This window comes from Nesoenas mayeri (assembly GCF_963082525.1).
Source record: "Nesoenas mayeri genome assembly, chromosome: 18".
Lineage (NCBI taxonomy): Eukaryota > Metazoa > Chordata > Aves > Columbiformes > Columbidae > Nesoenas > Nesoenas mayeri.
In genome coordinates, this window is record NC_137566.1 from 4,635,223 (window position 1) to 4,649,033 (window position 13,811).

Here is a 13,811-nt window from a genome sequence, read left to right on the forward strand (position 1 = left end):
TAAATGGAAAAGCAAAAGTCGATGACTTGCAAACATTGAAACAAAAGATTTGCAGTCAAATATCCAAGGTGACTAAAGCTCCCCCGGCCCAGCAGGCCCCTCTGGGGTGAAAAGGGGATGCTGGCGACACTGGGCTGGGATATATTTGTTATATCAATATATAATCTAAAAGAGAAAAAATAATCCACCCCATGGTTAATTTTTCCTATTTAATAAAATGCTGCAAGTGAAAACAATATTGTAAATGGTACAAATATACCAGATTGTACAATTTGATGACAGTTTTCTAAGAATATTTGTAGCGTGAAGAAAAGCTATAAACTAATATTTCTTGGCTAGTTTTTCATTGTCTTCAACAGTCTAAGCAGAGGTGACATTCCCCGAGCAGCCAGGGGACAGCACGGACTCCAGCACATCCCTCTGGTTCCTGGCAAGGGCAGGGGGAAGCCACCAGCTCCGTGGTGGCAGAGGGGTGACCACAACCACCGCCTGGCTCAGCAGGAGCCCCGGTGCCAGCACCTCTGGGCACAGGCTCCATCTCTCCCGCCGTCCCTCCCCATGACTAAGCCGCACGTGGCGGTTGCAGGCAGAGATAAAGGGGCTCTGTCTGCAGCAGCTGCACACAGAGGGGCAGAAAAAGGGTGCTGGGCAAACCCCTGAGGTCAGGCTGGACACAGGGCTGGGGGGATGCAGGGAGCAAGGAGAGTTATAGATATCTGGGTATCTCATAGAATCATGGAACGGTTTGGGTTGAAGGGACCTTCGAAGCTCCCCCAGTGCCCCCCCTGCCATGAGCAGGGACATCTGCACCAGCTCAAGTTGCTCAGAGCCCCGTCCAGCCTGGCCTGGGATGTCTCCAGGGATGGTTCATCCACCACCTCTCTGGCCAACCTGGGACAGGCTCTCACCACCCTCAACAACAATTTCATCCTCATGTCTCGCATGGTCTGGCTATGTCACATCCCTGCCAGATCCCCAGGGACCCACACAGCCACCCACCCAGCCAGCACCCCCACTACGAGGACACCCTGACAGTGGGATGGAACAGGCAGCACAGGTTTGTCCTTGTCCTGGGTGACGCCCAAGGATCATGGAGCCTGAGGCTTGTCTGGGCGAAACCAGCCTGGAGAGGCAGCTCCTGCTCCTGCCACCCCCTCAACCGGTCGTGCCACTGCAGCTGTCACCAGTCACAAAGCCGTGCACAATGGTATGGACTGGCCAGGAAGGTGACAACCCCTGGACCAGCCGGTGCTGCCAGTGTTGGGGTTTGCACCCCCAAAGGCATGTGCAGCCTTTGCATGTAGAGAGGTCAGAGCCCGGCCACAGCAGCCCTGGTCTGGTGTCAGTCCCTTTGAAGCAGGGCAGGAGGTGGATCTCACCCTCAGAAGGACTCCAAAAGCCGCCCGAGCTGGTCCAGCAGCCTGGGCTGCCTGCGTCCTGCCCTCAGAAGCATCCCCAGCCCCACACATGCACATCCCATGGCAGAACCCAGCTCTTATCCTGACCTCCCATATGACCAGGGCCAGCTCCAGCACCTCTTAGAGCAAAGCCAAGGGGAAAAATAAATGAGCTCCAGGTCTCACCCAGAGACCTTATCTCCTGGAGCACAGCACAGACAGCCCGACCGTGTTCTTCCCTTCAGCTGCCTGCATTTGCTGCCTGTGGTTTGTATCACCATGGTGGGGAGATCAGGGCTCCAGAAACACCATCCTGGCACCTCTGTCTTGCAGAGAGCCCTGTCAGCAGGAAGGCATGGCCAGAGCTCATTTTCCTCGTTACCCTCGAAATCATGTGAAAATGAGAGTGATGCTTTAAATAGTCCAGGCCACAGCCGGCAGAGTCAGCAGATCTGGCAGCGGGGATGTCAGATCTTGCACAGGTTTTGCTGCAAAGTTTTCTCGGCCCCCATTCAACAGCATTATCCTTCCTGCTCTCCATCCTCTCAATGCATCCATGACCTATGGAGGTATCTGCAGGATCAGGGCTGTTGCAGCATCACAGCATGTCCCAGGTGGGACAGAGCCCAGTAAGGACAGGGACGTGGCTCAGCACAGGTGGTTCCCCAGAGCTGGAGACCAGCTTGGGTTCCCCCAGCACTGGGCAGGCTCTGTCAGGGATGCTCGGCAAAGCTGCTCTTCAGATGAGCATCCCCCCGTATCCCTTCAAAGATGACTGATCAGCTGAGGTTGTTTCTAATGTAGCAGGATCTTGAGTGGGCAGCAAAGGCTTAACGCATAAGGGGAAAAGGTAGGGGAGGGTGCACTGCTCCTCTGCACCCAAAACAGCCAGCACCCCTCTGGGGACACAGAGCTGCCTCCTGTCCCTTGGGCTGTCCCCTGGGGCATGGCCACCACTTTTGTGTCCCCCCAAGGGCCAGGGAGCGGGTCCCCAAGCCCTGAGCAGGGTGACATCGCTGCAAGTGTGCATGGCCAGCGGGGAGCACCCAAGGGACGGGGTTCTCCCAAATGCACCCCACGGGGTACAGGGACAGTGAGCACAGGGTGCTACGGATGAAAAGCTTGTGCCTGAAGCAGCACATGTATCCATACACCCCCATGCACAAACACGCACATACATGCATACACACGCACATACATGCACACACACGCACACACACACCCCGCCATGCACACACCCATGCACACTTACACATACACCCCCATGCACACACTCATGCCCACACACGCCCTTGCACACTCCTACACACATATAACCCCCCAGGAGAGGCTGAAGGCCACGTCTGACAAATCCATGCAGGAAGAGTCATCCACAACCTCCCTTCAGCCCACATCCCGTTTTGCAAGCCCGAAGCCCCACATCCACACCCTCCAGAGACCGTGTCATCCCTCTGCTGCTGTTTAAATACAGTCAGAGGGGTGAGGGTGCCTTTGAAATCCCAACCCTCCCCAGGACCCCCTGGGTTTATGCAGCTGAGACGAGTGAGAGGGGAAGCAGCAGCTGGGAGGCGAGTGCCCAAGCCCTTGCGGGATGCCGCAGGGATGCCTCACCATGGCAGGGAATTTTCCCCTAATTCAGAAAAAAAGTAAGAAAATAAAGGACAAAAATGTCATTGAAGTAGAGCCCCCGGGCCAGCTGAGCCGTGGCCCCCGCACTCATGACAAAGCCTCTCCTGGCTCATTTCCCTGGCCGCCGTGGGACAGCCTGACTCAGAGGGGCTGCAGGAAACCCCCAGTTCGCCCGGTCACCATGCAGGTGTCCCTTGTCCCCTCGTTGCCGGCTCAGCAAGGGGTTAATGGCACAAGCAGATGCGTGGGGGACCATGCCTCTACCCCAGTGAAGGTCCCTCTGTGTCACAGTGGTGATGGCCTGTGCCATGGTGGCAATGGCCCATAGGACATCCCACTGGCAGGGGACGCGTGAGCAGCGTGTGCTGGCCCGGCCAAGCTTGCCAAGGCTGCGGGAAGGACTTAATCACTAATTTAGCCAGTAAATGATTAGCGAGCGGGGGCAGGTTGCTGGGGAGAGTGGAGGCTCTCAGCAGCCCCAAACCAGTGACACTGACAGGGACATCCATGGGTGGCACACAGTGCCACCAGCCCACACCTCGGGGAGGCAGGAATGGACAGAAGACAATTTCCACCCAGATAAGGGCAGAAGAAAAACCGAAGTGCCCCCCCTTACCCAGCCACTGGCTGCTGGGTGCAGGCAGGGGTGCTGGTGCAAGGTGGGGGGGCACTGCTCATGGGGACACCCTGTGGCATCCTTGGCTGTCCCCAGCGTCACAGGGAGCAGCCGCCAGGCTGCCGGTTCCCATGCCCACTGTGTGAGGGGGTAGCGGAGCCACCGGCATCCTGCCTGTGCCAGGCTGGTGGGATGGGAGCTGGGCAGGATGGGCAGTGCCACCGGGCATGTGATGCCTGGAATGTCACCCAAGCGCCGACTTTCCCACGCTGGCCCCCTGCCTGTGCCCCATCCCTCGCATCCCGTTCTCGGGCTCCTCCAGCTTTTCCCAGCAAGGGAAAATGGGGACAAGGACAACGCGGGGAGGTTAATGCCACCATCATCCCTCGCAGCGGGGCTGCTCCAGCAATTCTGCACTGCTGCCTGGTCTAAATGTGCCCAGGGGGGTTCCTCCCTGCCCCCGGCCACCCTTGTGTGCCCCAAATCCTGGCATTATGTGGACAACGAGTCCGGGCATCCCCAACCAAGGGTGCACAGCACAGCAGGAACAGGGTGCACACATAGATGGGGTGCACAATACACACAGATGGGGTGCACAGCACACATGGATGAGGTGCACAGCACACACAGATGGGGTGCTGAGCCAGACCTCAAACCAGCAGCACCCTATGAGCCCTGAGCACCACTGGAGCTGCTGAGCTGGCAGTTACCACAGACACAAGCTGTCCCCACCAGGCACACAGCCCCGCTGCTGTGTCACCCACCCTGCCCGCCCGCTTGTCCCTCCACAGTGCTGAGTGGGGCTTAGCGCAGGCTCATCCCTATGAGATTTTAGGAAAGGCAGTGTGACACGGCACGTGATGGCTCTGTGCAGGCTGAGCATCAGCAACGCAGTGACAGCCCGCAGAATGGACAGTGCAAGAGGTGCCACTGTCAGCCGAGCATACAGAAGAGCTGCGAGTTGCTGCATCTCCCTGCAGGAGCATCTCGCAGCAACAACGGGTGCACTCGAGGGGTTAAGCCCCAGCTGACATTTCAGGATTTTGAGAATCTGAATGAGTTCATTTCCACCCAGAAAACACAAACTCCTTCACATGGGCCTGACTCAGCCTGGCTGAGCATCCCCTGAGCATCCCCCCTGGGAGGGAGTTTCCAGCACAGGCTCTCAGGGCGATCCTGGGGCTGGAGGGGACAGGAACCAGCTCCCCAACTGGGGGGACACTGTGGCAGAAAAGGGGCTGAAGATGGGCTTGTTCCTGATAAAACCAAAACCCAGGTGCTGACCCAGTATCCCTTCATATTTTCCTCTCTCATACAGACTAGGCAAGATTGAAACAGGGAAAAACAAATTGCGGGGGGAGGAAACAAATACTAGGGACAGTTTCCCTCCCTGCACCCAAATGCACACTTCACAGAAACCCACCCAAAATCAGCGCGGGGTGTTGCTGCTCCAGCGTGCTATTGGGATTAGACTGAGCTTATCTGGAACAATCCGGGAGCAGCCTGCTTCCAGCGCCTGCCCCAGCTCTTTGCTCCTTCCTTTGATGCTGGCACCTGGGACATAGCTCAGCACCAGGGGATCTGGCAGGATGGGGATCACTGCCTGGCTCCAGCACCATCCCAAAACCCATAGGAATATTTTCAGCTAGAAATCAGCTCGGAGGCACAGGCTGGGCTGGGGCTGAGCCGAGCAGCCGGCTGGCCTCTGACTCACGCCTTTGCGGGGAAGGGTGGGCAGGATGGGGGCTGAGCAGCAGGAAGGGATGAGGCAGCGGAGCCTCAGAGGAGAAACCAGCTGGGTCCAGGCCTGAACCGGTTGATCCTCTCTCGCCCTGCCTTTGCCAGGCTCGGCTCTGCCCCTGGATGAGTCAGAAGCACCCATGGTGCCAGCTCAGGGCTGGGGCACCTGTTGGGGACATGGCACTGCGCTTTGCCGCCTGCAAGGTGCACCCCATCACCAGCGCCCAGCACCCTGAGGCATCCCCCATCCCGACTGCTGGCAGCACCCTGTGTCCCTGCGGATGTCCCTGGGGGTGTGTCCCCACCGTGGCAGCACCCACCCCGTGGCCCAGCACCGCACCCAGCCGTGGCGGTTGCACCATGGCTGCACCACGGTTGCACCACGCCGCTCCCCTCCCAGCCCCGAGCAAACAAACTTGCCGACACGGAGCCGCGCTCGGCGCGGCTGCGGCCAGATCTAAAGCAGTCCATGGAACCCACGGGGCCGAAAACGAAGCAGAACATTCAGCAGCGGCTCCTCAGCCTTAGAACAGAATAAAAATCCTCGACTGCGCTTCGGACACCTTTCACCCGCTGCTCCTGCGCCCCAGTCCCAACCACAAAGCTGGACTCAGCCCCCTGCATCAGCCCCACAGCTCGGGGCGCATCCAGCCCAGCAGACGAGGGATTAGCGCCTGGCTACGTGCCGGCGGGTGTTTGTGGATGCTGGTCTCCTGCTGCTCCCCGGGAACAAGGCTGCTGCGGGGCTGTGTGCAAGGAATGTCCATGTGAATAACAAACAGCGTTCGGAGCCTTTGAACGTCTCTGGAGAAGCCGGTCAGGGCTGGACTGAGCCCAGCGCGAGATGACTGCCCTGAACCTCCCTGCACAAACAGCCTCCGAGGAATGGGGGCAGGACAAGACCCCTCCCTGCCCACTCAGCCCTGCCTGGTCCCATCAATGCCCTCCTGCCCCATTCCTTCCCCTTTACCTTCAGGAGTGATGCTTCAAAGCCACGGGGCACAGGTGCCCACACAGCACCCCAGCTGGGCTAAACCCAGCCCATGTTAAAGTGCCACCTGCCTGGTGGGCACAGCAACCAGGTTCAAGGTCACCAGAAGAGGTGACTGCACGGGCAGCACAGTCAGGAGACATCCCACGGGCAGGGAGGTGGCTGTGGGGAGGTGAAGCATCCCCATGGAGCAGACTGGCTCAAGCTGGGTACCACCCCTAAACCCCACGCTGGACTAGGACCCACTGCCCTCATCCCAGCTGCAGTCGCATCATCCCACATGTCTCATGCCCCAGAGACCCATCAGTGTCTGGCCAGGCTGGAAAAGAGCTGCCAGCTCTTTGGCGCTCACCCCAGTCTGGTGCTGCCCCACAGCAGGGTGGGACGCACCATCACCCCTCCCCAGATAAGGCCCTGCTCATCTGCCAGCACCAGTGTGGCAGCATTGCACCCACTCCGGCATGGTGCCACCTCCACTGTGGCCGAGCCAACACCAGGGCACAGGCAGTGGCACTGTGGGGGTGCAGTGAGAGCTGCAGGAACAGGGGGGTCCCCAGGGCAAAGGGGTCAGATCAGACTTGGACATCCCTGGGTCTGTCATGTTCTGGGTGCCAGGGACAGCAGGGGGTGGGTGTTCCTTGCTCTGGGATGCCCCAGCAAATGCTCCTGCGCTCGGCAGGGGACAAGCAGCCGGTCCCCTCGTGTCCCTGTGCCCAGCGCAGGGAGAAGAGCTGATCCTGGCACACTCTCTCTCTGCTGAGCTGGCTGGTGACAGCGGGAAACCCAATCCAGCACGGCGGGAGGAGGCCAAACAAAGACTTTTATGTACATCCACAAAAAACAAAAACCAAGAGGTATTTGAACAAAACAGCCCCGAGACTGTGCTGGGCTCTGTCGCATGAGACAGAGCAGCCTGGTCTCCTGAAGCCATGGCAGGATAGAGGGGCTCCACCTGCCCCACAGCACCCATCCCACACCACGTCCCCACGCCTGTTCCCTCCGCCCCACAGAGGGCAATGCCTCAGCCCAGGGTGGCCATGGGATCAGTGTCTCCCAAAGCTGAGGATGCTCCAGAAGCACCAGGGTTCCTGGTGAACTGTGGATGTCTCTTGACGGTGGGCACCAGCCTAATAGGGTTGGCAACCAGTGCCACGCAGCACAGAGCATCACCAGTGTATTCCTCTCTGCTGGAGGATGGGCAGAGTAAAGCAGCTCCTAGGAGAGAGACAGACGCCCTTGACAGGATGTCCCCAAGGCAGGAATGTTCCCAATGTAGGGACACTCCCGAGGCAAGGCTCTGTCCTTGTCTCAGGTGATGCTCTGCATGTGTTGGAAGCAGAAGAAGGGGATCAGGATACTTCCCATGGCTGAGCTATCATCACTTTGGGTACCTGGGAGCTGGCAGCCCTGCTCTGCTGCCCCACGTAGTGGCACTGAGGTCACCCCAGCTTTGGGGCATGTCCCTTGATGCATATTGCTGAGCAGAGCTGGCAGAGGGAGCCAGGACAAGTGTTCCATGCCCCAGAGCCACCAATGCAGCAAGAAGGGAAGGAGGTCCTGCCCTGGGTCCCCTGCCAGCTCCAGGGCAGAGTGTCCCATCCATCCCTGCTGTGTGGGGACATCCCATCATGAGGACTCCTATAGCAAAGGGATCCAAGCCCCCCAGAGCAGGGTTGGGGACAGATCCTTGCCAGAGAAGGGCAGCAAGACACAGAGAAGGGCATCGCGCTCTACTAGCCGGAGCTGGGACCTGTGCTGAATGTGGCTGCCCTTTCCCTTTGAAAAAGGGGAAAAGGTGGAGTTTTACTCCTTCCTCCCCCTCCGCTCCGGGCAGGCTGGGAGGAAATCTGCTTGTTGTGAGCATCAGGCTCTGCTCTGCCCCTTCCTCCCCACTGGCCCCCCCAGCACTGGGCTCCCCACAGAGCTGCTGTGGGCACATCCAGGCACGGGGCAGGGCTCAGGGGCTGGGGGCACAGCCGCTGCCTGCAGGAAACGTGGGGTGATGCCTTTTGCAAACTAGGTGGTGGGACCAGACCTGGGTCCTGCAGGGGCAAAGCAGCTGCTCAGCCCCGTGCTGGGGCGCTCAGATGCCTTCAAACCTCACGCTGGCAAGCTCCTGTGGACAAGAATCCCTGGAGCCCTCCAGCCTCTCTGCCTGCTGAAAAGCTCCGAGACACTGAGCCCGGGGTCCTGGTGCTGTGGGAGGCAAGAGCCCTGTTCTGCAAGCAGACAGCTCTGGAGATTCCCCCCACCTCCCTGCCCATTGGAGCAGCTGCCTGCGGGGTTGTGAAATAAAGCCTGGTGGCAGGGTGCTGTAAGAGGGATGGAAATGGGGAGGGTGGGTCCGATGACACTCCCTCCCCATGGGCTGGGACCAGGCTCCTGGGTGTGTCCATAGGACCCACCACCCATTGCATCCCTATGGACCAGGGCTGTCTGCACACCTTCCCTGGGCTCTTACGGTGGGTGTTGCAGTGACAGTCCCCCACCCACACGGCACCTTTGCTGTTCCTAGTGTGGGGATGGACCTGGAGCACCACGGCTACAGCAGGGCTAGAGGTGGGAGCCAGCAGCTTGTTGCAACCTGCCATGGGGCTTGGGAGCCCCTCAGTCCTCAGGAGGGTGGGATAGAGCTGACAGGGGTGTGCTGAGCCTCCCTGGGCTCTCAGCCAGCCTCTGCTGCAATCTGAGGGTGGGGGGAGGCAAAGGCTTGGGAAACCCCAGCTCTTGGCTGTGCTTCCCTTGCAGGGTCCCTGCAATGGGAACGGGAATGTCTGACACTGCAGTGAGGGGGATTCTGCTCTATAGGGTGCTATTCTGTTCTGGGGATGACCCAGAAGAATGGCAGCAATGCCAGCTCTGCTCCTGCTCCCAGGCAGAACAGAGATGCCCTCCCTAAGTACCCCAGTATGCTCAAGGCAATGCTTTTGGATAAGCCCTTGCTGGAGGAGGCAGGAAAAGGCCCCCCAGGAGGGAAGGCAGCTTCTGCTCCAGGGCTGGAGGGTTCCTACTGCCTGCCCATGCGGGAGGGCCAGCGACACAAGAGGCCCCCACAGCGGGTGATGTCCCCTGCCCCGACACGCTGGCTCCGAGCGAGCCCCATGCCCTGACACGACGGCTGCAGGTAAGCCCTGGCTTGCCAGAACCAGCCCTTCCCCGCTGGCAGGGAGCCCTGACATGCCAGGGGAGTTATTTATTTCACGATGAAAGAAGACACACTCTTCTTTACGAGAAAGCACTCCACATCTCCAGCACATTGCAGTGCCGAGCCCTCGGAGCCTCCCTGCATCCGTCCCACCCCAGGGCAGGGTGAGGTTTTCAGCCTCAAGACCAACCCCAGAGCCCAACACCAGCAGCCACTGCCTCCCGTGCTGGTTGGAGCTGAGCTGTGGCCGTGGCAAGGAAACGAGTGCCGTGATCCAGGAAGCCACAGCAATCTCCCCCCCCAGCACACCACAGCCAGACACTTTTCTGTGTTTGCTGGGCACCCCCAGACCCGACCCCACAGCCCATCCTATTGGCACCCAGCTTCCTGGCAGGAGAAGGATGCTCCTCGGTGATGCTGGGGACAAGCAGCCACTGATGCTCCACAGGTGTCATTGGAGAGGAAAGGATGTGGGTTCAGCACCAGGGGTGAGGCTTCGTGTCACCTCTGCCACCATTGCGTGGGCTGGTGTCTGTAGGAATTCCCACCCCAATTAACAGCTGGTTTATTCACAAATTAACGGGCTGGTGACTCCCTGGAGATGCCAGAACAAGGTGTGAGTTCCCAGGAACCCTCCCTGCTCTGCCGCCCACCTTCCCATCCCTCTGGCTGCAGAAACATCCGGCAGCTCCTGCCACATCCCTGGGCTCTCCCATCCACCCAGAACCACCAGCCCCACGGGACAGAACCAACCAGCTCCTGCCACCCTCTAAAGAAGGTGACCATGGGGCTGGGACGCACCAGAGGAGGAGTTATTCCAGCATGGGGGAAGAACTTTACCCAGCCCCTTGCTCAGGGCACCTATTGCCCCAAACAAGAGGGGACACTGTGCAAAAACCTCAAGGCACCCGGTGACATCTTGGCTTTCCCAGGACCCCTGGCAGGACACCCTGCACCAGCCACCCTCATGTCCCCAGGCGATGGTGGCTGTGCTGGGCATCCTTGTGCACGGCAGGAGAGCCAGTCCCTGCTCCAGCCCACAGAGAACATCGGGAGCAACTCCCAACCCACATTTGGGAGGAAGAGGAGGAGGAAGCAACCAAAGGGTGTTGACAAACAAGCCGGGTGACTCACGCCAGGACAATGTCAGAAGCAGGGTGGCAGAAGGAAGCACTTACTGGCTGCCCCATCACAACTGCTCCTCAAGCCCATACATGGTCGTGGAGACCCCGGAGAAAGGGAGTCAGGAGCTGCTGGTAGCACTGCCTGACAACCACCCTGGTGTAAATCACATCCCCCAACTGCCCCATCAGCCCCAGCACAGTGGGACATCCCTGGTGCTGGCAGGGATGCTGCCCACACACCTGGTCCAGCAGCAGGAGGATGGTCCAGTCCCACCAGCGGGAAGAAAGACCATGATCCTGAGCCACCAACAAACAAGTCACGCGTGTGTGGCTTGTGACTTTTGAGAGATGTTGACATCAGCCTCACCGCAGCCACCACCACGTGGGCTGGCACAGAGCACGGGACCTTCGCAGCATGGCTGTGGTGGCAGAGGGGCCCACATCATGCATGGCATGGGAAGGCTCTTTTCATCTCCTTCCTGCCTTTAACCCTCCTGCAATGCTGACAGCTCTGCACCCAGCAGGGAGGAAAAGACCTTGCCCAGGCTCTCCCCATATCCCTGCAGCCCCAGGATTTGCTGTGTGTCCAGCCAGTGCAGTTCTGCTGCTGCATGGGGGCTGCGGCCATGGGGAGCATCACCAAGCCCAGAGAGTCTCCATCCTTCCTGTAATTAGGGGTCACATCAGCCTGGGCAGCTCCTCCAAACTCGCCAAAGCTGGGAGGACAACTGGGACAAGTTTCTTGGAGAAGGGATGGATCCCTCCCCGGGTGCCGGCAGGAGCAGCAGCGGTGGAGAACAGGCCAAGCGAGGCAGGAAAACCCGGAGTTTTCCCCGCCACGTTGCTTTGCATGCCTGACAGCAAGTCATGCCTTGCCTGTCGGGTTACGGCCCCTCCCAGCTCTGGGGGCTCTGCACCCAGCGAGAAGCCCGAGCAGAGAGGTGCTTAGTGAACCCAGTAGGCTCCAGTATCTCCCAAGGAGGTGTCCCAGTACAGCTGTGGGTCCCCCCTACTCACCCTGAGAGCTCAGAGCTGCAGCACGGCTCAGGACAGGTACCAACTTAATCTCCATAATCCTATTTCACAGCAATATTATTTCCCCCATGAAAACTTGTCTGCAGCCCACATGGGCTGAAACTCCCCTGTGTAACAGCTCAGTCCCTCCCAGGGTGCAGCTGTCCAGCCTGGCCTTGCAAACACCTCATTTCTGGCCCAGCAAGACAGATTCCTGCATAGGAAACCCAGCTGAGCCTCTCCTTGTTATTCTTCCCAGGCTCTTCAGGATTAAGACCACAGGGCTTGGACAGGGAGCAGCCTCTGTGCGGAGAACTAGTAAGTTAAAGGGAGATTCAGGATGTGCTTTGAACCCAACCATGCTGCAGAGAGCAAGACTCGCCACCGTGTCACGCACAGAGTGGATCAGCCGCGTTGAGCTTTAACTGTGCACCACGAAAACCCCACAGCGTGTTACAAGCTCGCCTTCAAAGTTCGCAAACCTGCTGGCGTCCTGCCGAGCCACATACCACGTAAGCATTCCTGCCAGCGTCCCAGGACAGCGGGGCCTGGCCAGCATCAGGTGGGCTCCACCATACACCATAAGACACCAAGCCTGTGTGCCGGTACCCCGGCAGCTGCACCCGCTGCTCCATCAGTGCCAGACCCACAGCAGCTTTTTCCCCAAAGACCTTGGGGAAAAAGGACTTCAAAGCCACTCCTGTGGCTTTATAGGGGAGACAGAGGAAAGATATTGCAGAACCACCTCCAAAATCCAGTGATCCCTGAGCCCTTGAGCTCCCAGCAAGGTGCACAAGGTCCAACATGAAGCTACTCGATGAGATGCAGCTTTACGGGGGGGTTGCTTAAGCCAGCGGACAGCAGGGTTTTTCAGCCTGAGGAGCTGAAACCGAAGCACAAAAGGGCTCAGAGGTCAAGTCTTGCCTGCTCAGGAGCCCCAGGGAACGAAGCGCCCGCATCACAAGTGACGCAAGGCGGCTCGGAGCGGGGGGGCACGGCACCCCGACGGAGGGGTGACCCCACTTATGGGGGTCAAGCATGTCACCGCAGGCGCTAATTAGCAGCCCTGCCCTCCCCAGCCATCGCTTCGCACAAAACCGTGCCTGTACAGACGCCGTAATCCCACGTTCCGTGATTCCGGGGCGGCACTGACCAGACATCCTGCGCCGGGCAGACGTCCCGGGACGTCTGGGATCTCAATAACCACATTGTCACCCTTCCCCATCCCACGGTGGCGGGGAAACTGCTGTGTCCTGCCCGTGCTGGGGGAGGACATGGGCATCCTGCGGTACCCCAGGGGTGCAGCCAGTCCTTTCCCCTACCCCAGAACTCTCCCCCAGCATTGCTAAGAGGGAGAAAGTTCATCTGCCGGCCCAACCCCAGCAAATCCCATGTTGACAGTGGTTTCCCTGCACAGGACTCGGCTTGCCGGCATCTCTTCGGAGCGCAGCTCCCCTCTTCCCTCCCCGCCGCCCGGGGAAGCTCAGCGCACGAACACGCTCCCCGGCCTCCGGAGCCAACACAAACACCTCCGGCACAACCCAGCCTTTCATATGGGAGGCAGACAGAAGGGTGCCTCCCTCACCGCCCCCCCCGCCCCGGGCTGTGCCCAGCCAAGGGGACAGGCAAAAACACAGGGAAACTGCAGCGTGGTGGAAAGAAAGAAAGAGAAAAAAAAAAGAAAAAGTTGAAAGTGAGGGAGAAAGGGGAAGAGCAGCCGGAGGACCCTCGGGGACACGGGGGGTGTGTCCCCTCCGCATGGACTGAGAAGAAGGATGGGGACAATCCGGGTGGGGATACGTGGGGAGCGCGCCCGGGGCTCACCCGCGATGTGCTGGCGGCGACCCTCGTCCAGGTGCGTGGAGACCACATCTCCCATGGCGAGCGAAGCCGGCCGGGCCGGGCGGCGGCAGGAGGAGGAGGAAGAGGAGAAGAAAGAGGAGGAGGAGGAGAAGGAGGAGGAAGGCCGCGCCCGGGGCGGTCAGGCAGCGCGGCGCCCCATGGCAGCCCCAGCCCGGCCACTCCTCCCGCACCGCCCCGCTGCAGCCGCGCCAGCACCCCCTGCCTCCTCCTGATAATTAGCCGCTCTAATTTGCTGTCTGGGGGATGGGGGTGGCTCAAGGAGAGCGGTTGTGTCACCTCCCCCCTCACCCGG

The 13,811-nt window shown here is 59.6% G+C and overlaps 1 protein-coding gene across 1 annotated transcript in view; it reads right to left on the reverse strand.

The window, feature by feature from the left end:
• The window catches only part of NIBAN2 (niban apoptosis regulator 2), a gene marked incomplete at both ends in the record, with an annotated part of 29,784 nt that extends 16,249 nt beyond the window's left edge, over positions 1 to 13,535 (reverse strand). The window contains one exon of the mRNA XM_080355790.1: positions 13,481 to 13,535. Coding sequence (XP_080211916.1) covers positions 13,481 to 13,535 — 55 coding nt within the window. The remainder of the gene's footprint in view (positions 1 to 13,480) is intronic.
• Between the last annotated feature and the right edge of the window lie 276 nt (positions 13,536 to 13,811).